This window comes from Ursus maritimus, unplaced genomic scaffold, assembly GCF_017311325.1.
Source record: "Ursus maritimus isolate PB19 unplaced genomic scaffold, ASM1731132v1 scaffold_18, whole genome shotgun sequence".
Classification (NCBI taxonomy): Eukaryota; Metazoa; Chordata; class Mammalia; order Carnivora; family Ursidae; genus Ursus; species Ursus maritimus.
The window spans coordinates 23,882,095-23,905,960 of NW_024424230.1; the positions used below are offsets into that span (position 1 = coordinate 23,882,095).

The 23,866-nt window shown below is 49.7% G+C and overlaps 1 protein-coding gene across 1 annotated transcript in view; it reads left to right on the top strand.

Annotated features, from left to right (window-relative positions):
- Positions 1-21,957, top strand: part of MYO5B (myosin VB) — a 118,704-nt gene extending 96,747 nt beyond the window's left edge. The window contains exons 21-30 of the mRNA XM_040632520.1: positions 2,146-2,344; positions 2,585-2,678; positions 4,993-5,136; positions 7,272-7,423; positions 8,971-9,060; positions 10,761-10,911; positions 12,462-12,747; positions 13,374-13,548; positions 15,095-15,175; positions 21,596-21,957. Of these exons, the coding sequence (XP_040488454.1) occupies positions 2,146-2,344; positions 2,585-2,678; positions 4,993-5,136; positions 7,272-7,423; positions 8,971-9,060; positions 10,761-10,911; positions 12,462-12,747; positions 13,374-13,548; positions 15,095-15,175; positions 21,596-21,748 (1,525 nt within the window). The 3' untranslated portion in view covers positions 21,749-21,957. The remainder of the gene's footprint in view (positions 1-2,145; positions 2,345-2,584; positions 2,679-4,992; positions 5,137-7,271; positions 7,424-8,970; positions 9,061-10,760; positions 10,912-12,461; positions 12,748-13,373; positions 13,549-15,094; positions 15,176-21,595) is intronic.
- The last annotated feature ends 1,909 nt before the right edge of the window (positions 21,958-23,866 follow it).

Genomic DNA, 23,866 nt, shown 5'->3' on the forward strand with positions numbered 1-23,866 from the left:
GGGGGGGGGGGGGGGCACTGCCCTCACACACAGTACCTCCAAGCATTCCTGCTGATGACCCTGCTAGAGGTCCCACAGCAACAGGAATCTCTTCTTGGGAAAAGAAAGTCCAGATCAGTGGGTTCTTGAGGCCATGTGTGTCCTGGCTCTGGGTTGCAACGTGGCCCGCCTGCCTGTGAGCAAGTTGACCTCTGTCTCTTCCCTTGCTGTTCTGTGGATCAGAATGGGAGCTGCCTCGTGGAGTCATTATAAGGAGTAGAGTCAACTCAGGTGAAGCATCTTGTACGTGCCTGACACGTGGTAAGCACAGAATCGATATTAGCTGATATTTCTGTTATAATTATTATTCAGTGAGCTCTGCCCCATCGAGAAGTTTGTTTTATTGGAGTTGGGGAACCTATGTGTAAAACCAGGTGATTTCTTGCAGCTATCAGCAGGTTGGATTTTTTTTTTTTTTTTAATAAGCAAATGACTGCATTAACGAATCTGAAAGTGTAGACCTATGCATCAGGAGACCTGGCTTTTAGAGCCAGCTCCGCCACTGGCTGTGGCCTCAGGTAGAGGAGCGTTCTTGGATCTTGCCCAGAACTCTGGGCGAAGCCACACAACTACAGTCTATGTGCAGAGTAAGCAAGCTGTGAGCACAAACTCACAGCACAAATCAGGAACCGAGTCTTGGGGTGAGTCCCTAGAACCTAGGGGTGTCTATTTGCTCTTGATAGGTTCGTAACTTACTGGAGATCCTTTTAATGTATTGAAGCCAAGATGGGTTGCTCTCGATCCTATGTCCTCGAAAATGCTGATTTAATTACAGAACTCCTCTCCACAATCCTCACGTTATTAGTGCTTTCACTTGATGCTGCTGCCTGTGGCGAGTGGGTGAATCAGTCATTCCTCCATCATTTCTTCACTTGTGTGCATCTGTCGAGAAGCCCCTGGGAGCCGGGCATTGCACCCCGTGCCACCGTGGAGCTGACTGAGCTACGGACGACATGGGGCATCAGTGGGGGAGTCGACAGCAGAGACTCCTCGCCTCTCGCTCCCTTGGAGACTTGGTCCCTCCTCTCTTGTGGCCAAACTAGCAGAACTGTAAAAAAATGTCTTCCTATCTCTGGGGCTGCTGGGGACTCTCACTGGCGTTTCTGAGGCACTTCCAGGTTCAGGTTCGTGACTCTGCTAAGCTCTGGTCACCATCTTGGCATCCTGGGAGGGAGCGTGGTGAATTTTCAAGCAGGCGGACCATGGCAGACAGCTTTGACCTACCTTGCGTCCAGAAACTCCTACCTTTCTTTCGTGTGATTGTTCACTACCCTGAGTCAGAGCATTTGCTCTTGAACCCAAGAAGGCGGCACCTAGTCCACGTTAGTGGACATCCTAAGCTGCTTAGGATGCTTCGCTAGTGCCTCGCCTTCTCGTGACGGCCGGAACAGGTGCCTCCCAGGAGTGCCTGCGGCGCGGTCGGACTCCGAGTCTTCTGAGACTCCTCTCCAACCTTCCCCAGATCTTCTCAAGGTCTTCTGCTTCCGGTCCCGACACCAGCTGATCATAAACCTCCCCTGAGATCATTCACCAAGAGTTGATTTCCGTTTCGACTAGAAAAAAAAAATTGTGTATTTATGGCCACAGATAAAGTGGGGGTAGTGGTGGTGAAGGGAAAAAGGAAGGGGCTAACGTGTCGCCTTTCTAAAACGTGCAGATAATCTGCGGGGAGACATGCAGCTATCATCGGGTCAGCCTCCTCGGGTTTTTTGTCTTCACAAGGAGGCTCTTGCGAGGTCTGGGCTGACGTGGGTACTTCTGTGTGAATGAAGCTGTAAGAAATGTATTTCTGCAGATGACATTTTGACACGGGGACGATCTCTCAATCCCAAACCAATCGCCTGTGTGGGACGAGGAACGGAAGGGGGGGGGGGGGTGTCAGGAAAAAGGCCTCAGAGCAGGGGTGCGCGTTTGGCCCCAGGTGCCCTTCCTCAGGACAGGCTGGCCTGCTTGCCGATCTGTCCCCCTCGGCGTCCCTCCCCTGTTGGTTCGTGCAGTTGCTGCTGCTGTGTGCTTGGCTGCTCTCCCGTCGCGTGTCTGTCTGCGGCCCCTCACGCAGGGCCCGACCTGAGCCCGCCGTCACCTGCCCTCCTTGCCCCGCGGCAGGTTGCTGGAGGCGCAGCTGCAGGCCCAGAGCCGCGAGCACGAGGAGGAGGTGGGGGGCCTGCAGGCGCAGGTGGAGGCCCTGAAGGAGGAGCTGGACAAGCAGCAGCAGACCTTCTGCCAGACGCTGCTCCTGTCCCCAGAGGCCCAGGTGGAGTTCGGTGTCCAGCAGGAGATCTCCCGGCTGACCAACGAGAACCTGGTGAGTGACGTCCGTCGCCCAGCGGGTCCCACTCTGGGAAGTCGCATTCTGGACGGAGATGGGGCCAGCGATGGCCTTTAGCTGACTGGGCGGCGTTTGCGTCCTCGGCCCTGTAGCAGGAGCAGAGACTCTAGAAAGCACTGTGAGCAAGGGTTTAGGACTGGGGTTGGTGGCCGCCCAGGGCCATGCCCGGCCCCAGGGCCGGCTCGTCTGTCTCACAGTGCTGCTTCCTGATTTTAGGACCTCAAAGAACTGGTAGAAAAGCTGGAAAAGAATGAGAGGAAGCTCAAGAAACAACTGAAGATTTACATGAAGAAGGTCCAGGACCTTGAAGGTAAGGCGTGTGCGCGTGTGTCTGCGCGCGGTGAGGCGCGCGTCCGCTCAGTCACGAGCGAGGGGAGGGAACGGACTGCCCGCTGCCCTCTGCACACTCTTCCTGTTTCGCCCGTTCTCGGGCACCTGTGCCCAGTCCAGCCGTGGGGTAGGCTAAGTCAGACCCCACGAGCTCACACATTCTCAACTGGCCAGAATCTGGGCTAAGATATGTAAATTCATCGGGCGTTTGGGGGCTTACTCTGAGCTCCACACTGAGACAGTGGCCCTGTGGCCTTGCCCTCAAGGGGCTTAAAGCGGGGAGGCAAACTTTTCGGTGTGGAAAAAATGCAAGTAACACACAGATCCCGACCACGGGGCTCATTCCATGTGATGGGTAATCAGGAAGGAGAGGGGTCAATCCTGTGATTAAATTTCCAAACTGGAATCTGGCCCAGAAAGGTCAGGCGGGTTTAAATTTTCTTCTAGAAACATCCAGAATGTTTTCTGCCTCTGACTCCTTGCTATAAATCTGTCACTCCCCAGCCCTTCTAGGCACATGCCACCTGGCATTGACTCCTCCCTTGGTACCCTTACTGCCTGGATCCCCCACCACCACATGGATCCCCACCCTCTCATCCTTTTACTCTCATCTCAAGAGCTGTGTCCCCAGGGCTTGAGTCCATCTCTCGCTGTCCTAATACCAAGTACTTCTGGACGCAGCACCCAATGCAGCTGTCATTTGTTTAATCACCTGGTTATGTCCCCCTGCTGCTCTGGCCTGCTGCTCTGGGCATAGGAGGTGGCTCTGGGAGGCCAGGGCTATCTGTTCCTTTTTTTTTTTTTTTTTAAGATTTTATTTATTTATTTGACAGAGACAGCAAGCGAAAGAGGGAACACAAGCAGGGGGAGTGGGAGAGGAAGAAGCAGGCTCTTAGCTGAGGAGCCTGATGTGGGGCTCGATCCCACAACGCCGGGATCACGCCCTGAGCCAAAGGCATACGCTTAATGACTGCGCCACCCAGGTGCCCCCAGGATTATCTGTTCTGCTCAGCCCCTCTCTATCCCTGAGTCTCTCAGTTATCTTTGAGTTCTCATATTCCTGGTCACTCAGGCTTCAGGCTTCTCTCTTTTGTTCAGTCTTGAAGACCTATTATTTGCCCACCCTTCCCCCCCCCAGCTCTCCCATGACTACAGGACCCTCCAGGTTCCCCACCTGTGCCCCTGCTGCTGTGTCCAGTCACCTCCTCTTTCCCTGTGGAATGCAACGCTCCCTGTCCCGCTGCACCTCTCCAGCTCTCCCCACTCCTCTCCTGTGCCACCCAGAGCCTTCTATGACCTGGCGCCTGGTGGATGGGTGGGTCAGCTCCTTCCCACCTGGTTGTTAAGGTTCTGCCCACCCTTCAGCCCTTCTCCTCCCTTGAGAGCTCCATCAGTCTGTTTGTCCAGCCTCATCACTACCCACGCTCCACACTGGGGGCTCGGCACCGGGCCAAGTTGCACTGTAATACGTGTTTCCAATTAAATGTAGAGATGCGTCTCCTTAGCTGGACTAGTGGGTCTGTGGTTGGATACTCTGTCTCATCCACTGCCGTGCTTAGAACAGTGCCCTGTTCGTAGCAGACCCTCAGACACACTAGGAGATAGCCCTGCAGATGCCCACCACCCTGCCCCGTAGTGTCAGGCCAATGGAAGTCCTGAGCGAGGGTTGACAAGTCCTTTGTACCCCCAACCACGCCACCAAAACACTCTTGAATAATTCCTTACATTGTTGCAAAGACCGCATTTAGCAGCCCTGCTCCTTGCTCTGCCTCTGGGGGCTGGAGACCGTTTCCTGCTCTGCGGCTGGTACCATCCTGCTCCACTGTCCACGGGTCAGAGACAGTGCCTGGGCCTTGCACACCTGGCGTTGTCCTGCAGCTGTCACGTCAGCTGCCCTGTGGCCATAGACAGGGAACGTGGTTGGGCGGGCCTGGCTGGGGCCCAGGACATCCTTGCAGACAGACGGTAACCCCGTTTCTTACAGCTGGGTGGGAAGACACAGTGGCCTGGTAGGATGGGTTGTGCCTTATGTCCTTCCCAGGTTTTCTCTGGTCTTCCTGCCTGGTGGGGTGTCTTCCCTACCCTTTTCCTGCGGGGACCCCCGTACCTGGTGCTAAGTTCCTTGGGTCGCACTTGGAGTGGGGTCTGAGCTGACCACGTAAGGGGTGTAGCTCAGAGAACCCAGATGCTGGGTCCCCAGACCCAAACAAATGCCACTGACCTAAGACATCCCTACCTCTCGGGCCTACAGCCTGGAGGTCTCTACTCATGCTCCCTGTCTCTTTCCCGCCCAGCTGCCCAGGCCCTGGCCCAGAGTGAGCGGAGGCGCCATGAGCTCAACAGGCAGGTCACTGTCCAGCGGAAGGAGAAGGACTTCCAGGGCATGCTGGAGTACCACAAGGAAGACGAGGCCCTTCTCATTCGGAACCTGGTGACAGGTCAGGACCCTCTGTGTCATCCCAGCCCCGCTCCCCTCCTCCCCCAACTCCACTGCCAACCCAACATAACCCTCCCCATACTCTACATCCCGCACCTGCCCCACCTCCCACCTCCCACCCATCCTCGGCCCTCCATCCCCCTCCCTTCACACGGTTGCCTTTCTAACCAGCTCCCAGGCGATGCTGATGCTGTGATGCTGTGGGGACAGCATGAGCGGCTCTCCTCGCCAGCCCCAGCTCTGTCTGGCTTCCCCATGCCTGCCTTTCCTGGCTCAGTACAGCAGCTGCCCGCAGGGTAGGGGTAGGAGGTGTGGAGGAGAGATTCCTGGATGAAAAAGAAGATTCTTGGGCAGCCTGGTCCTCTGGCCCCCGAGCCACGAGCTCCACGACTTGGAGCCTTACATGTTCTGTAAAATGGGGATGTGGGAAATACAATAGATGGGAAACATGACAGGAGAAAGTGCTATGCTAGAGCCTCAGACCCTGCTCCATGTGACAACTCTGAAGCCGCTTTTGCAGGGGCGCTGAAAGGTCAACTAAGAGGTAAACGTTATTTTAGAGAAATGTGAGTTTGCCAAGGTCCCACCCGGCTGAGCACCTTGCCGAGGGCCGAGCACTGCAGAAGCAGGGGTGCTCCAGCCTAGGGCAGACTTTGCTTCCGTTCTTTGCTTTGGGTATTTTCCGTAACTGAGTATTTTGGCTCTTTTATGAAGGTTCATCCCCCTAGAGTTGTCCAGCAGTTTGACGGAGTCCTCTCTTCCCTCAATAGGCTGCATCTTACTCTAATGCTGCTAGGAATGAGCCTTTCATCTCTGGTGAACGAAACTCAAAGTTCCCAACGTTAGAGTCAGAAGCTAATGAGTCTGCTTGTGCCAGCAGGCGGGTGGCTCCCTCCCACTGTCCCTGCTCAGGCGCCCCTGACGAGGCCCTCTCCCGCTAAGCTGCCTGCATGCCACGCCAAGCCCCCTTCCCTCTCGTCATGCAAACGAATGCCAAGACGTTATTTGACCTCCTCCTAGGTCCCCAGGGCGGGCTACTTGCTGTGGAGGGTAGAGAAGTGTAGAGCCATCGGCCCTGTCCCCAAGACGCTAACGGTTAGCTGGGCAGACCAAGCGAGTCTATGGGAAACGGGACTCAGATCCCGATAGGACATTCCAAGACGGGACAGGCTGTTTGCAGGCTCAACGTGGGTCAGGCCACCAGTCAGTGGAGAGGTCGGGGAGACCGGCATCAGGCCGTGGCACTCTGGGTGGGGGAGGAGGGTGGCTGTGGCCACTCAGCAGCCTCCTTGATCTGTTCCTGGCTCTGGGGATGTCTGGGCAGCTGGTGCCAGTACATTGTTTCCAGACTGACAGTTAAGCAGGCTAAAGTCCCCTGCGGCCTTCTGGGCCCCGGCCCATGGGCTCTGTCTCTGGGAACGTGCGGTTCGCCGCGTTCTCCCGGAAGCCGCGCTTGCAGTCAGCGCGAAGAGCCCGTTGTGCCGGCAGCTGGAAGCACTGCAGCAGGGCACGGCCGGCCGCCCCGGGCTCGTGCTGGCTGCAGAGCCGCCTCCCTGCCCCCTGGCCCGCACCCCTGCTCGGTGCCAAGGGCGGGGCCCTCCGTGTGGAAACCCGGGCAGGGAGCTACCTGCGGGCTCTTTTCCTTCATGCCGTAAGGAGAGGGCATTCGGAGCCTGCGTTGTTATTCTAGTCCAAACGATTATGAATGTGTTTTTGTGAGTTTGGAGTTCTTAACTAGCTTGAAACCAGGGCTCGAGGTCAGAAGGTATCTGTGTATCCTGGGCAGCTTCTCCCCTACTCCTCCTCCACACCCCCCCATGAGAGGTTATTGTTACAGGAGCTTCAGGAAAATATTGAAAATATATGTATTTCAGGGGCGCCTGGGTGGCTCAGTCTAAGCGTCTGAATTTGGCTCAGGTCATGATCTCAGGGTCCTGGGATCGAGCCCCGCATCGGGCTCCCTGCTCAGCAAGGAGTCTGCTTCTCCCTCTGCCTCTTCCCCAGTTTGTGTGCACTCTCGTTCACTCTCTCCCTCAAATAAGTAAAGAAAATCTTAAACAGACAAACAAACCAGAGCAGGCTTGTCAGAGCCCCAGGCATCGGCTAGAATCTAACTCTCCTGCTTGTGGCTGTCAGAGCTGAAGCCGCAGACGCTGGCGGGCGCCGTGCCCTGCCTTCCTGCCTACGTCCTCTACATGTGCGTCAGGCACGCCGATTACATCAACGACGACCTCAAGGTGCACTCCTTGCTGACCTCCACCATCAACGGCATCAAGAAAGTCCTGAAGGTAGGTGCCCCGCGCCGCAGGCGGTGGTCGGCGGTGGATGGAGGGAAGCCCACACCTGCGCGTAGCTCGGCTCTGCCTAGGCCTTCCTTGCCTCTGCAGCTCTGAAGGAGAATGCTAGAAGCGCAGCTGGCCTGTGGCACTGGGCTGCTCAGGCTCGGAAATCCAGTGTTGCGTCCTGCCACCTCCAGGGAACCCTGGTGCTTTCAAAAGCCTTGACCTAGGAGGACATTGTGCCGTGCTTGAGGGAGGACTGACCCTGTCCTGCAATGACATTCAGGAACACCACCTGAATATAAGCTTTCTCCCAGACCTTTCCAAGGAGCTGGCTGCCTGCGCCCAGGCAGTGTGGTGGCATGAGGAAGGGGGCCGACATTTATCAGCTTCCAAAGTGAGGAGGCCCCGGGCCGGGACAGGGCTGCATCCAGGGCACCGGAGCAACTCCAGCTGAAGGGATGAGGCCCTTACCAGTGTAGGGACAGCCCCTGCAGTAAGAGGCTGGCCCGCAGGGAAGTGAGGCCGGGCCACATAGAAGCTATGGTGAGAGGTCAGATTTTTGAGGGAGATCCGCCCTCCGGAAGAGAGATTTATATTTATTCCTCCTCCCAGGCCCAAGCCCCAAGTGGCATTGCTCTCAGAGACCGCTGTCCATCCTCACACGCACTGCCACTTGGGCATGCAAGCCGTCCTCAAAAGCACTGAGTCCAGACCTCTGTCACCTGCCCTCCTCTCCCTTCTGGGGGCGTGTCACACCAGCCTCTGGCTTCTAGCTTCATGCCAGCTTTGTCTCAGTAATTGCACCTCCTGCCCAGTTTTACCCGCTCCTGGCCCCAAACAGACATGAGCTGACTTTCAGGTCTGAGTCTCCTGCCTCGAGCCCTAACACGAGCTCTGTCTGGGGGCTTGTGCCAGTCTGGGCGCATCGAGGGCTGACTTGAGAGGTCACTGCCTCAGGAAAACCTTCCCTAATCACCGGGCTCTGCTAGCAGGCCCAGCCCTATCTGTCGCTTTCTGTTCGACCCCCTTGTTTTATTGTCATCGAAGCTCCCACCTCTGACATTTGAACAGGGGGCAGTTTGGGCTGACAAGATGAGCTCCGGGCCGTCATTGGCCTTAGGATGGAAACCGTGCCGTAGCTCTTCGGGCTGTGCTGCAGCCTTTTTCACCAAGTTACGGTTTATAGTCATTTTCCAGAGGGTTGAAACCACGGGACGTCTGATCTCTAGATAAATGGGTACCAGAATATTTCACTGTCATGCTCTTCCTGTCTCTTAGGTTGGATCACTGACAGTTCAGAGTCTGCCAGGGCCAGCTGCCCAGGGGTTAGCATACGGCTGGGAACCGGGTGGTGGGGGGGGTCTCTGTGCCCTCCCCAGTAGCGGGGGAATGCTAACGCAGCCCCTTGACCGTGGATCTCCTTTTCATGACGGGCCATCATGCCTGCTTGGGGCATGCTGCGTAATTTTGGAAACCGGAACGAGAGGTGCCAGGTGAGCATTTAACCAGATGGGAGCCACTACTCATAACGAGGAACGTGTTTCTTTTCACAGAAGCACAATGAGGACTTCGAGATGACGTCCTTCTGGTTATCCAACACCTGCCGTCTCCTTCATTGTTTGAAGCAGTATAGTGGGGATGAGGTGAGTGCTAAGATAAGCCCAGCTCCTAAAGGGCTCTTAAAAGCCATTAAACTACCCCAAAGCCTCCGTCAGATCCTCATTTCCTTGGACACAGCCATGTGTGTTCAGGGCAGATCTCCGCTCCGAGATCGGGGGTGTCGTGGAAGGCAGCCCTGCTCTGTCCAAATGTGGTTCTACCCGGAGGAGAGGCTGTAAGGTCTGTGGAGGGCCCTCTGGGACCTCGGGCTCTGGGCACGCCTGCCTCTACCTGGTAGCTAGACGCAGGGGTAGGCAGGCCACAGGACAATCCCAGGAGCCCTGGAAAGTACCCAGAATCAAGTAAGTAGAGTTGGTGGGGGAAATGAGTTTACATAAGCCATCCTTTATCCAAGAGCCCCTGGGACTCTCCAGGGAGATCCTTGTGACCTTAAATTTTGGAAGCAGCCCTGGAAGAGCCCAAAGAAAGCTCGGTCGGTTGTCTGATGCATGAAGTCTGTCTCCTAAGCCAACCAAGTAGTTTGTCCGTTTTAAGGCTACCATCGAGAAGAGGCACAGCATGATCAGACTATCTTTGTACCCCTGGACCTCAAGGCCTGGCTTCATACTTCTAACCAAATTTGGTTACTCGACCTGCAGCCCAACTGACTGCATTATGTCATATTCTACTCTGGACCTCGAGGGCCCAGCTTCGTCTGGAACCCACCATTCCCAACACCGGTCCCTGAAAGAACCATGCCCACACTCTGCTTCTAGCCCAGTAGCTCGGTGACACAGGGCATGTCCTCAATCTGGTTTCTCCAGTAAGAATCCCACCTCACCCCAGACACCACTCCCGGGCCCCTGGGGAGTTGCCTTGACTTTTCCTTTCTCCCCTTCCTTTTTTGCTTTTATTGAGAGTAAACATAGTGGGGGGCTTAAGACCCAAAGCCCAGTATAGCCAGGTCTGTGTAGTCTAAATAAAGAGGGAGGAAAATATGTATCTTAGCTGTCACAGCGATTCCCTCTTTCACCTGCTTTTTAGTTTTTATTTTAAAAAATGCTTGGCAATGTGACCTGGTTTGAGAGGCTTTGCTGGGAATGGCCACTCTTTTGAAGACACTGATCTTTTTGGCTGCTCTTGGTTTACCTTGGCCTGAATACAAAGGGACGTTGGTCACATGAATCCTTTCGATATTAGCAGTTCTCTTAACGTTATTTCCTCTTGTTAGTATAGAAAGCTAAGAGGACATGGGGCCGTAGCTGTGAAATCATTTCCGTTAATCTATTAATTCTGATACCCAACAATAGAATCCATGTAGAATTTCTCATTGTTAAATCCTAATCTGACCTAAGGTCCTGCTCCTTCAGTGGCTGTATATTTCACATTGTAAAGTAACCTGGTCTGTTAGGAGAAGAATTGGACAGAGAATCAGGATGGATCCCTCTGTCCCTGAACCTGCTACCAACCTGGGCTTGCTGCTGCAGGGAAATCACCGCCTCGTGATGTGGACTGAATGATTTAGCAGCTCCAGCTTTTCTATCATGCTGAGTTTTTGCTCTGCCTTCCAATTCAAGGGCCGACACTGAGGCCTCTAGGAACTGACAGGCTCTGGTGGAACATCATATTAACAGAGCGTGGTGAAGCCCCACAGACAGGGTGTCATGAACGTGACAGAGGCCCGGAAGTCCTGCTGAGCCCGGCAGACCGCTGAGCCTCCGTAAAGCACCCTCTCTCTCTGCAGGGCTTCATGACGCAGAATACTGCCAAGCAGAATGAGCACTGTCTTAAGAACTTTGACCTCACCGAATACCGTCAGGTGCTGAGTGACCTTTCCATTCAGATCTACCAGCAACTCATTAAAATCGCCGAGGGCGTGTTGCAGCCTATGATAGGTAAGCTGGCGGCAGGAGATCTCCAGCACTCATTGTAGGGTCAGAAGCGATGGTGAACACGGCCCGCTTTCAAGGAAGCCAATATCTTAGGTGTGGCCTCCAGAAAACCAGAACCTTCCCACTGAAGGCCGTGAGGAGGTGTGTTCTCAGAAAGAGCTATGGAATCTTCCATGGGTAACAAACATAAATTCAAAAGGTATAAATGCACATACAGTGAAAAAATATAATCCTCATACCCATACGTACACTTTATTCAGGAAAAAAAAAGCATTAAGCACGTGCACATGAAGGAACACAGTAGCAAGTACTTATGCAATAAGTATTTATTGAACACTCTGTCCAAAGCAGTATACTTGGACACTTAGCACGAAATCAGAATTGAAACATAAGAGCCGCTGTTTTTAAGTTAAAAATCACACACACACACACACATACACGCATCACTCGGGATGCTCCGTGAAGGCTGGGGAGGAAATTGTCCCCTGTGCCTGTGTTGTGAGCTTCCCCTTGGGTTCTTACAACACAAATAGGTTACAGGTGATCCGGTCGGGCAGAGTGCTCCGTTGCTGTCCAGAAATCTATCATCTAGGGTAAGGTTCATTCCATGTTCTGACTCCTGAGAGGCTTCTTAGGACGCACCAGGCGCGGGGAGCACTGGGGATACTTCATGACTCCGAAGAATGTGATGGCAAAGAGCATCAGTTCTGAAGTTGGACCCCCTGGGTTCATATCCTGGCCCCTGCCAACTCCTAGCGTTGTGACTTTGGGCAAGTAATTTAACTTCCGAATGCCACAGTTTCCTCATCAGGAAATGGGTTGTTGGGAGATGGAAAGAAATACTGAGCATAAAGCCCCAGGCACATAGTTAAAATTGTTTAATAAGTGTAACAAGACCAGCTAACCTAAGATTTATATGGTCAGTGGTTCATGGAAAAGAGCTGTTTGGGGGCGCCTTGGTGGCACAGTTGTTAAGTGTCTGCCTTTGGCTCAGGGCGTGATCCTGGCATTATGGGATCGAGCCCCACATCAGGCTCCTCGGCTAGGAGCCTGCTTCTTCCTCTCCCACTCCCCCTGCTTGTGTTCCCTCTCTCGCTGGCTGTCTCTCTGTCAAATAAATAAAGTCTTAAAAAAACAAAACAAAACAACAACTGTTTGAACATTAGTAGGATGATCTCAGGGTCCAGGGCCAAGTCAGTGGGTGGACCGGGACTAGACCCAAGTTGCTCAATTCTCAAACTTTGGACTTGGCACAGAAACCAGTACAGAACTGAGTTGGTACATGCCATCACTTTGTCCCATCACTAATGAATTTAAGTGCAAATTTGGTCTACAGATTTGGCCCAGGATTTCTATATGGAAACCTTATTCCATATAGACACCAACACATTAGAAATCCGACGCTAAATGCTGTGAATTTCTGAGCACGTCACCATTGTATACCAGTGGATGGTGTCATCGCCAGAGCCTAAAGCACTAAATGATCTGAGTGGTCCAAAAATAGACCTTCCCTGCGGAATATGCCAGCTTCTCCAATCATGCTTTTCTTTCAGTCTCCGCCATGTTGGAAAATGAGAGCATTCAGGGTCTATCTGGCGTGAAGCCAACGGGCTACCGGAAGCGCTCCTCCAGCATGGTAGACGGGGACAACTCCTACTGCCTGGAAGCCGTCATCCGCCAGATGAATTCCTTCCACACGGTCATGCGCGACCAGGGCCTGGACCCTGAGATCATCCTGCAGGTGTTCAAGCAGCTCTTCTACATGGTCAACGCCGTGACCCTCAACAACCTGCTCCTGCGGAAGGACGCCTGCTCTTGGAGCACCGGCATGCAGCTCAGGTAGGAGGGGCGCCCGGCCCGAGCCACGTGGCTGGAGGGGCCTGCACCCGGCGGCGGGAGTCGGAGCCCGAGACCTTTGTCTGACAGTCAAGTCCAGACCTAACTGATGGTCCTTGTCACAGTCCGTGTGAGACACAGTTCCATCGCCCTTTCGTTTTTTGGTGGAATTCCACACCAAGACGGGTAATCTGGTAAACAAATTAGCTCAGAGCTTGAAAGATCTTTACATACCCTAAGACAACATGGGTAGGTCGGAAGGAAACGTCAGTGAGTTTACAGACTCACAGAGGCAGGTGTCGAAGTATAAATATGTTTGTGGGTGTTAAATATCAGTTGCTTTGATTCAACAGATCGAATGCCTCATTCTCCCATTAACTTACACAGACACTCCGCGTACCCCATCTCTGCTTGATGTTAAACACCCGCGGGGTGACTAAACGTAGTCATCCAGCACAGCGTTCCTGAGCGCCAGGTCCTTTTCAAGCTTTTGCTCCACGTGAGCTCCTGAGGGGGAAGAGAATGATGCCACTGTTTGCTGCGGGTGGCACCGTGAGCACAGCAGGTGTGCTCATCCCGGTGTGTTAGGAGCCCTGGCCTAACACAGCTCGCTTTGACCTGTGTCTAAGGTACAACATAAGCCAACTCGAAGAGTGGCTTCGGGGAAGGAACCTTCAGCAGAGCGGAGCCGTCCAGACCATGGAACCCCTGATCCAAGCAGCCCAGCTCCTGCAGTTGAAGAAGAAAACCCCGGAGGACGCGGAGGCCATCTGCTCCCTGTGCACCTCTCTTAGCACGCAGCAGGTACGGCCCCGGCAGCCAGCAGGCCCGCCTTCCCGGCCAAGCCCGTTCCCGCCGGCGGCTTGTCTGCGTGTGGGGTGCACACACAGCCTTCGTGGCCCCCTAATGACACAACAGAAGCTGTCGCAGACGGAGTGTTCATGGGTGAACTGAAGACCGCCTTGGTCTGTGGAACAAGATGCCACACCAGTCCCCCCATAACTTTCTGGGCCCTCTTGCTCACATAGAAATATAAGGTAGTAAACCCACAAAACATTAAGCTCAGATAAAAATGTATGTTTGTTTTTGTTAGGGGGAGGGGAAAGGGCAGAGGCAGAGGGGGAGAGAGAATCTGAAACACGATCCATGCCCAGCGCGGAGCCCACATGGGGCTCGACCTCACGACCCTGAGATCAAACCAAGAGTCGAACGTTTAACCGACTAAGCTACCCAGGCACACCTGGTTGGTTGGTTTTTTAAGGTAAAAACATTTTTTTAAACACAATGAATTCTGGAATGTTTCTAACTAGAAGTTTTAAATTTTGTTCAGAAATGGGCAGCATCATGCCTTTGGCATTAAATAAATCACTTTCTTTACAACTATACTTTCATTATGGCCACGTTTTCACTTAGAATCCATTGACGTTGTTTTAAACGGTCATTAAGAACCTAGAGGCATTAGAATGTGCTCTTCCTCCCTGCCCTCCCCCAGCCAAATTGTATCTATGCTAGGACTCTGCTGCAGAGATGTTACCAGTCTATCAAGAGATAAATCCTGTCCACACACAGACGACTTGCCCTCTATCGTGAGTGTGCCTATTTAGAAATGGGCCAACACAAAGCGGCCTCACAAAATGAGACCAGCACAAGGAAATCAGACTTTCCAAGTTAAATCATGCATAAAAGAACAAAATCCAAACTCAGTATTGTAAATATACCTTTCCTTACCTCCCCCACTAACTACTAAAGGATGAAATGCCAAACTCTTCAGAGAACTGCTGCTTTCTATAAATGTACTGGAAGTTTTCATACTTTATCCCCCTTTTAAATATATTTTGCTTTCCGAAGTTTACTTCTAGAATTCAACTGGCATTGCTTTGCATTTGGGCAGGCTACTTTCACCAAACAATTGGTAGGCAGACAGGAGATTATCCACTGTTCAATTAGGAAAAATTGTTCCTTTTATAAGTGATTTGGGGGTTGGGAGGCACGGTCAGACAACACTTTTATTATCTAAGGTAAGATCTCCAGTACTCTTTAAGAAACCTTTGAATTACTAGTAGATAAGAGGCTGAGGGATTTCAGGCCACAGTTTCTTGGAATCATTATCGGGGCAGGTAGGGATGTAGGAGACACGAGTGCAGTGAGAGGGCTCAGGTCTAGCAGACGAAGCGTCTGGTCTGTAGTTTACTAATTGTAGGCTCCCTCCTCCACGTCACTCCAGCTCCAAGTTAGGGGTTCTGTCTGAAGAAGAGTGTACTCTTGTGCCAATGTCTTATATTCTTTGAAATCCAAAAGTTGTCTTACGTTCCTTTAGCTCTGTGCTAAGCTTTTGTTTTTATTCCAACAGATTGTCAAGATTTTAAACCTTTATACTCCCCTGAATGAATTTGAAGAACGGGTAACTGTGGCCTTTATACGAACAATCCAGGTGAGTTTTAAAATATTAATCAATTTTATAAAGTCCTGGTCCAAAACTAATAGCAATTTTATAAAGCCCTCATCTGAAACTAATAAAGGAAATTGAAGTTTAGAGTTTAACTTTGCTTCTCTGTATTAATAAATCACTGGTTATATTCTAAGCCAAAAGACCCTACGTTCTAAGGCTTTTCCTTTAGGTAAATACTAACTATATCACCCATGAATAACTTACCTACATACACAACAGACTGAACTTTTACATGTAGTCTAAGTATTATTTGCCACTACCACGTCACTGAATTATAGCACCAAGTGGAATTAACAAAGTAAGCAGAATGTCAACCCCACCCATGAACTAAGCTAAGAAATATCATTTTAAAAGAACAATTTAAGCTCTTCAATCTTGTCTCTAAGACTCATAATATTTGCCCTTAGGAATATGCTTGAAAGAAAATATATTAGGGAAATGATGACTTAAATCTGTCTTGAGATGATGGGATTTTCTTTTCTTTCTTTTTTTTCTTCTTAAAGATGAGCTTCCTAAAGCTGAGCCCTAGGTGATTTGGGTTGAATGCCTAAACTTTTTTTTTTTTTTTTTTTTTTTTTGAGTAAAGCGATAGAAGTTTATTAAGTGAAGATACAGAAAGCTCTCTAGAGTGGGAGGGGTCCCAACAGGGTTGCCATTGAGGGTTGTTGGTCTTTTATAGAAAGCTAACCAGGGAACTTAAATCCTTTTAACACCTCTGTTGATAACACCTTCAATGGCTTACTTCCTTTTTAGGGTCCTGTTATTCTTTGTTGGTCACAGGTGATTATCATAAAGACACCCACCCCACATGCCTAGGGCAGGGTGGTCTGATTTGTCCCCTTATCTCTGGTTTCCCCCCATCTCCACATTTTTGGGATTTCTGTGAGCCCGATCTCATAGCCCCCCCCAAATGGGGCGGCGGGCTGTGGCAGTTAGAATCTATCCAGGGGTCGGCCCAGGGGCTTGCGGTATGGCTCCAGGGGGTCATGATGGCCAACGAACGGTACATGCATCAGCACGTGCAAAAGCATCAACCCCAAACAAGTTAGGTTCAAAATTATGATCACATCCCTTAAGTAAGATCCCCAGTTACCAAATTTGTCAAATAGATCAGTGGATATCTTGATCTTATTTAATTGATCATGAATGTCCCCTATTAATTGGGACACCTTGCAGGAGTTCACTGTAGTGTTAAAACAACATGTTGGGGCGCCTGGGTGGCACAGCGGTTAAGCGTCTGCCTTCGGCTCAGGGCGTGATCCTGGAGTCCTGGGATCGAGCCCCACATCAGGCTCCTCTGCTGTGAGCCTGCTTCTTCCTCTCCCACTCCCCCTGCTTGTGTTCCCTCTCTCGCTGGCCGTCTCTATCTCTGTCGAATAAATAAATAAAATCTTTAAAAAAAAAAAAAAAAAACAACATGTAAGGAAATTTTTCACACCCCAAATGGTGTAGCAATGGTAGAATGCCTGGGTTTTATGCGTGACTGTAGCTGACAGCGTCCGCATAACGAATCACATGAAGATGACTCAGCTGGCGCCCTTGTCTCCCATTACTCTGTGGGGACATCTTGAGATACAACTTCTCAAACATCTAAGCCTCTTTAGCCAGTGAGGTGTGATCCCAACATACGAAACCAGGATAAAAAGAAATGGAGGAAGGTGATCAGGGGAGTCAGGAAAAGGGAAATTAAAATAAGGGCTTATCAAAAAGACACTCAAGAACCTTGAGAGCACGTGGGGTATGAGAAGCCATTCCCTTCGAGGTATGCTTGGGATTTTATTCCGAGCACCTTCCGTCATTGCCATGTAGAGATCCAGACGTCGAGAACGTCAGCTATGGGAAAGAGTAAATGAACTTTTCAGCATTGTGTCTAGGTAGAAACCAGAGGCTGGAGGTCAAGGGAAGGATGCCAGGTCAGATGGAAGGCTGTTCTCTGCACAGGGAGAGCAGAGATTGACCGACGGAGATCCCTCAGGAAGGGGGGGGTGCTGATAGGATCCAGTTAGGACATGGCTACAGGCAGCTCCTGAAAGTGGAGGAAGACTCTTGATGACAAAAGAGAAGCCACTGCGCTCTCTTGACTCCCCATGGATTTTTGTGGAGTGCTGATAATGGACACGAACCAAAGTGCAGGTTCAGAAAGTCTTATCTGGTTTTAAATATCTAAGACACACACATGTCAGAGGGAGACCTGGAACGGCTTATATGTTGACAGTGGCACCGTTAAGAAGAAGAGCTGGAAGTCAAGCCAAAGGTCGAAGAAGTTTTGCCACATCAGACTTTGGCTTTGAATTAAGGGCAGAGGAAAAAGGTAGCAGAGGTTAGTGAGATAGCCTCTGAAGATCCCGAGTCAGGTTCGGAGTCCTCTTCGGCCAGTTTCAGTGGCTGGCGACACTATCAACATTTTTGGTTTTTATTTTTGCCAGGTGTAGTTTTATGTTCAATTAGAGGATACGCAGAGGGAAAGGGCGGAAGGATCCATGCCATCTTCCTGTACTTGAACAGATCTTATGTGGGGTAAATACCATTTGCTCGTTAAAGCACACCATTTGGGTGATAGGGCAGAAGGCGCTGACCTTTAAAAATGTAAATCTGAGGGGATTATTAAACTCCCCAAAGGATTCATAGGTAATTCCTATGAAATGACTACCTTGTGAATTTTAAATAAGTATACGCACCTCTTCCTGCTGAATTATAAATAACATAGGTATTATATAACTTTTCTCCATTTTTCTACCCTCCTCTCAATCCTTTACAATTTCTTCAAACCCTTTAAAGAATAGAGCCTACTGATCTACCAAAGGTCGAGAACTAGAAGGACATCAAGTGCTATGAAACAATTCGAAGAGCCTTTTTCCCTTTCACATTTTATGTGCACCTTCATAGGCCATGTGACCAGGTCCGTACTAATAAATTCAGCCAAGCCGAGAGCTAGCTGACCGTTGAACTTCAGTGATCCTAGAGAGGCCGTTCTGCCAGGGTCGCATCTGAGCCGCCATTTGGTATCTTGAATTAGTAACAGTGGTTGCTTATTTGTCTCTGAATGTCCTTGCTTCTGCTAAACTTTTCCCATTTCAAGCTACTTTTTCAAACTGTTAAAATTGCTTTAAAATTTTGGCCTGGGGGGCACCTGGGTGGCTCAGTAGGTTGAGCATCTGCCTTCAGCTCAGATCTCGGGGTCCTGGGATTGAGCCCCACATCGGGCTCTCTGCTCAGCGGGGAGTCTGCTTCTCTCTCTGTGCTCTCAATCTCTCTCTCAAATAGATAAGTGGAATCTTAAAAAAAAAAAAATAATAAAACAAATTAAAATTTTGGCCCAGGGCGTGTGGGTGGCTCAGTCGGTTGGGTATCTAATTCTTGATTTCAGCTCAGGTCATGGTCTCAGGGTCACGAGTTCGAGTCCCACATAGGGCTCTGTGCTCAGCACTCAGTCTGCTTGAGATTCTCTCCCTCTCCTTCTGCCCCTCCCCCCACTCATTTGCACAATTCCCTCCCTCTCAATAAATACATACATACATTCATACATTCATACCTACATACATACATAAAATTTTGGCCTACCTTTCATGTGATACCAAACACACGGAGGTTTTTAAATTGACAAATGGAAATTTAAAGTGTTTTCCATTCATTATCCAGGTTCACCTTTATGCATCCCACCCCCACTGTAGAATCAATTGACAATCCTATGCTCGCACTGATTTTGTTCTAAAAACCTGTTTCCCAGCACTTTTCAAATGCTCCTGCGTTATTTACTGGCCTCAGCCCCTCTCGAAGGCTTTAGAAACACGGAGGGGCTATGAATGACGGTGGCCTGTAACATGCAGGTACTGGATGAGTTCAACAGATAAGATCTCTCGGTCTTGGCTGAAACAGGAAAATGATGAAATGTCTGGAAAGTTACAACATACCAAAATGTTGTCACTGCCTAAAGCAATGGTGGTGAGTTTTCCTAACGAAAAAAGTTTTGATGGCTTAAGCCAGTAGGAGATGACCTGTGGTTTTACGAGATTTGGATGTGAGGATTTTCCTCCTGGCGGCATGCATCGTTAACTAGTCTCCCGGGCCTTTGTGTAAGGATGGCTCCACCTGGGTTAGTGGTTCAGAGGTCAACAGGATGTGAACGAGGAGAGGGAACAAAGGGGCATATTGTAAAGAACACAGGGGCCAGGGGCCAACACAGGACTCACTTCTGCTAGGGAGCTGCTCGTTTTCTGTATGCCTTCTGTTTTGTCTTCCTCATTACTGCCTTTATGTGTATTTAGTTTTTGTAGTGTACCATTTTGATTCCCTACTTTCCTTTTCTGTATATTTTTTCGTTCTTAGTGGTCACCCTGCTGATCACAACTAAATCTTAAACTTGGAACCACCAAGTTTAAATGATCCCAACTTAGTTTCAGTCGTACATGTGTTCTGCTGCTGCGTACCTCCATCCCTCTCCCTGCCTTTATATTGCCACTGTCACATCTGCTGTACATGATGGTCCCATGAACAGAAACGCATAATTGTTTTCGGCATCTGTATAAATTGTGTAAGAAGGAGTTACAAGCCAAAAGTACAATGCTGGCCTTCCCATTTACCTATGTTGTTTATTTCTTCTACGGCTTCCGGTGTCCTTCCGTGTCAGCCTGCAGGACTTTCTTTTGTTTCCTCTGCTTCCATTTATCTGGAAGTGACTTAATTTCTCCTTCATTCTGGAAAGACAGTTTTGCTGGATATAGTTTTTGGTTAAGAGTTTCTTTCAGGGGGCACCTGGGTGGCACAGCCATTAAGCATCTGCCTTCGGCTCAGGGCGTGATCCCGGCGTTATGGGATCGAGCCCCACATCAGGCTCCTCCGCTGGGAGCCTGCTTCTTCCTCTCCCACTCCCCCTGCTTGTGTTCCCTCTCTCGCTGGCTGTCTCTATCTCTGTCGAATAAATAAATAAAATCTTAAAAAAAAAAAGAGTTTCTTTCAGGACTTTATATAGGTTACCCCACAGCCTTCTGGCCTCCATGGTTTCTGAGGAGAAATCTGTTTGTAATCTTGAGGATACCTTGTATGTGAGGAGTCTTTTCTCTCTCGCTGTTTTTAAGAGTCCCTCTTTGTTCTTGGGCTTTGATAATTTGACGTAACGTGTCTCGGTGTGAATGTTTTTGATCCTACTTGGGTCTCTTTTATTCTGCTTGGAGTTTCTTGAGAGTCTTGGGGAGGGGGTGGGCGTATGTCTTTCCTAAGATTTGGGATGTTTTTGGCCATTACTTCAAGTATTTTTGCTGTCCCTTTCTCTCTCATTCTGGGACGGTGAGGTATATGTTGGTATGCTTTATGACGTCCCACAGGTCCCTCAGGTTCTGTTCACTTTTATTCATTTTTTTTCCCTTTCTGTTCCTCAAACTGGATAATTTCAATTGCCTTGTCTTCATGTTCACTGACCATTTCTTCTGCCTGCTCAAGGCGGCTGTTGAACCCCTTTAGTGAACTGAAAAGCTTCATTCCAGTTGTTATACTTTTCCTAAAACGTCTGGCTCCAAATAGAGGGGGAAAGGGGAGGGGCTGTGTCCCTTTAAATCTTCCAATTGATGCCACTGGAGGAAGTCACAGTATCCCAAGAGAAGCTGAAATCAAGGCAGGCATGTGCCAGTCCATCCGGGAATGCCAGACCAACAGGTGCATGAACCCAGATCTGTGGAGGACAAGGTCCCACTGCCTTCCCTACTGTACCGGCCAGCTTCTCCAGGGGTGTGGGCCTCTGTCCCTCCAGCTGCACAGGGGCTAGAGACTGGGGAAGAGTGGCTGGTTCACACCTGCTCCCTCAGCAGAGATCAGCAGTCTCCCCCTTCATCAGGCACTTTCCTGCTTGTCCTAAGTGTCTAGTCAGGTTCCAGCATTCCAGGATATTTGATAGCGGTTGCTTTTTCCAGCTCAGTGGCTGCTTCAATGGAGGGACTGAGCCCCAGTGCTTCCCAATATGCCATTTTGTGTGATGTCACTCTCCCCATTCCAGTTTACAGATGAGGAAACAGGCATAGATTAGGTTCAGGAATTTGCCCAGGGTGATGCCAGATCAGAGCTCAGGCTGCCTGCCTCCAGAGCCCACAGTCTTAACCCCCTCATACAGTACTTCTCATATGATTTCACCTGAAATGTATTTTTCCATTCTCTCTTAGATGGAAATTTTTTTTTTTTTTTAAAGACTGCCAGAATTTGGGGAGAGCTTAAGGTCATCTGCACTCCAACAAGCTGAAAACAGGGCTCCTCTCCCTGCCAAATACCACAGGGACAGGGAGGCAATGTTCTCCCAAAGCCCAACCTAATTGTCTTAACAAATATTTCCATGATACATGCTAATTCACTTTAGTGAGTTCCCCTAAACTGGCTATTTTTAGGTGGTCTTTCACGTGGTCTTACCCTTCCCAACAGGCACAGCTACAAGAGCGGAATGACCCTCAGCAGCTGCTGTTAGACTCCAAGCACATGTTTCCTGTTTTGTTTCCATTCAACCCGTCCTCGCTGACCATGGACTCAATCCACATCCCGGCGTATCTCAATCTGGAGTTCCTCAACGAGGTCTGACAAGGCACAACCCCCTTGTGGCTCGATTTCCAGTGAGAGCAAGAAGGAAGCCTCTACCGTATGGTGAATTTAGGGGTCTGTTAAATCTGTAAAAGTTGATCAAATCAGAGACTGAGAGCCTGTGCAGAGTGCTGAACGATACAGAATAAGACACATCTGGCATTATTTTTTTTGTACATACTGCTCAGAATAAAAACACTTGAAATATGGAAGATTTTTTTTTAAGTGTATGATTTCAGTCTAAATGAATACACGTTATAATCGTCTACCGCCACCCAGCAGCGCCCATGGCCATATAAAAGGTGCCAGTCTTTAAAATGGAAACTGCCTAGTTTTGATCTTTGCATATAACTGGAAGATGCCCAAAGTAAAATAATAATAAAAATATGTCAAGTAAGTTGCCTTCAGAGGACTTTTAACAAATAATGGTACTAATAACCATGATGCTGTTGCATAGTGGGTGACATTTCCCCAGGTCAGTGAACCACTGGTGCAAATGAGTTTGGGGGGAGATGTTCTGAGAACAAAAATACAAGGCTTGGGCCTTCTGAGAAGTTTTTTTCAAAAGTATTTTGAATGCCTGGTGATGCAGAGACAGTGGTGTAACTAGCCTCCAAACATTTTGAGGATGGGTTTCTGAAGCAAAATTAGTAGACTGTCCCTCATATGCTTACACCCTTTTTGCATAGTCTTGGGTTTATGGAAGAGTCATGCTTAAAATGCGGTGGTCCCAAACTTAAAGTGTGAGCAACATGGAAAGAGTCTTTGTTTCCAGTGCTAGTCCATGTGCTTCCCGAGTCTACAAAACTGTCATGAAAATCTACATGATCTAAATATTAGAAAAAAATACCAACCTTTGTTTTATTTACAGATGAGAAACCAGACAAGTCAGTATGAAAGCCCGTAATCCCTTAATGCCATAAAACTTCGGATAAATCATGTAACGCAGCGTAATTCCAGATAACCAAAACAGTAAAGGAAAACAAACTTGTCTTGAGAATCAGATTATTGGAAAAACTTTTCCAAAAATTCAGTTCAGGGATTATCACCCAAAAGTTTTGTGTGTGTGTGTGTGTGTGTGTGTGTGTGTGTGTGTGTTCTTTTTAAAGAGTGAGAATAGGGACGCCTGGGTGCCTCAGTCTGTTAAGCGTCTGCCTTGGGCTCAGGTCATGAACTCCGGGTCCTGGGATTGAGCCCCGCATCGGGCTCCTTGCTCAGTGGGGAGCCTGCTTCTCCCTCTGCCTGCTTCTCTCCCTGCTTGTGCTCGCTCAGGCTCTCTCTCTCTGGCACATAAATAAAATCTTAAAAAAAAAAAAAAAAAAAAAGAATAGCTTAGGTCAACGCTCCCTTTTCAGGTTATTTTCAATGTTTTTTATTTTTTATTAAAGATTTTATTCATTTATTTGAGACAGCGAGAGCACAAGCAGGGGGAGCAGCAAAGGGAGAGGGAGAAGCAAGCTTCCCCACTGAGCGGAGAGCCCGACACAGGCCCCACCCCAGGACCCTGAGATCATGACCTGAACTGAAGGCAGATGCTTAACCAACTGAGCCACCCAGGTACCCCTATTTTCAACATGTTTTAAATTTACCATGTAAATATGGTAAATACCTCTGCTTTGAAAAAAGGATTAAAACAGAGTATTCAGTGAAATATGACAGCAGCTTTTATGTTCGCTGCTTTTATAGATTTTTTTCTTGGCTCTTCAACAGTAGGCATCCTGCATATTCTCTACACCCACTTTTTAGTGTGTTTTCCCATGTCTGGTAGATAACGGTATGTTGCTCCCATGACCATGGTGTTTGCAAAACTGAGACGAGCCTCTCTATTACATCAAGAAGATTTCTCTGTGAATGGCAGGTAGAACATCGCCCTACACACACACACACACCGTTACTCAGCACGTCAACTCGAAAAGCTCCCGGAAATACAGCACACTCCAAGCCCCGAACGGTCCTGTGTCCTTTTGGCTCCACTTCTCTGCCATTCTTGTAGCTGCTGGGGCAGAACGAGGCCCAGCACCTGGGCAAAGACTCTGGAGCATTCTGTCCAAATCTATGACCCCAGCACGACACCTCCACGGTAAACATGGCTGGCTCCTTTCGGGTACCGCGGAGCTG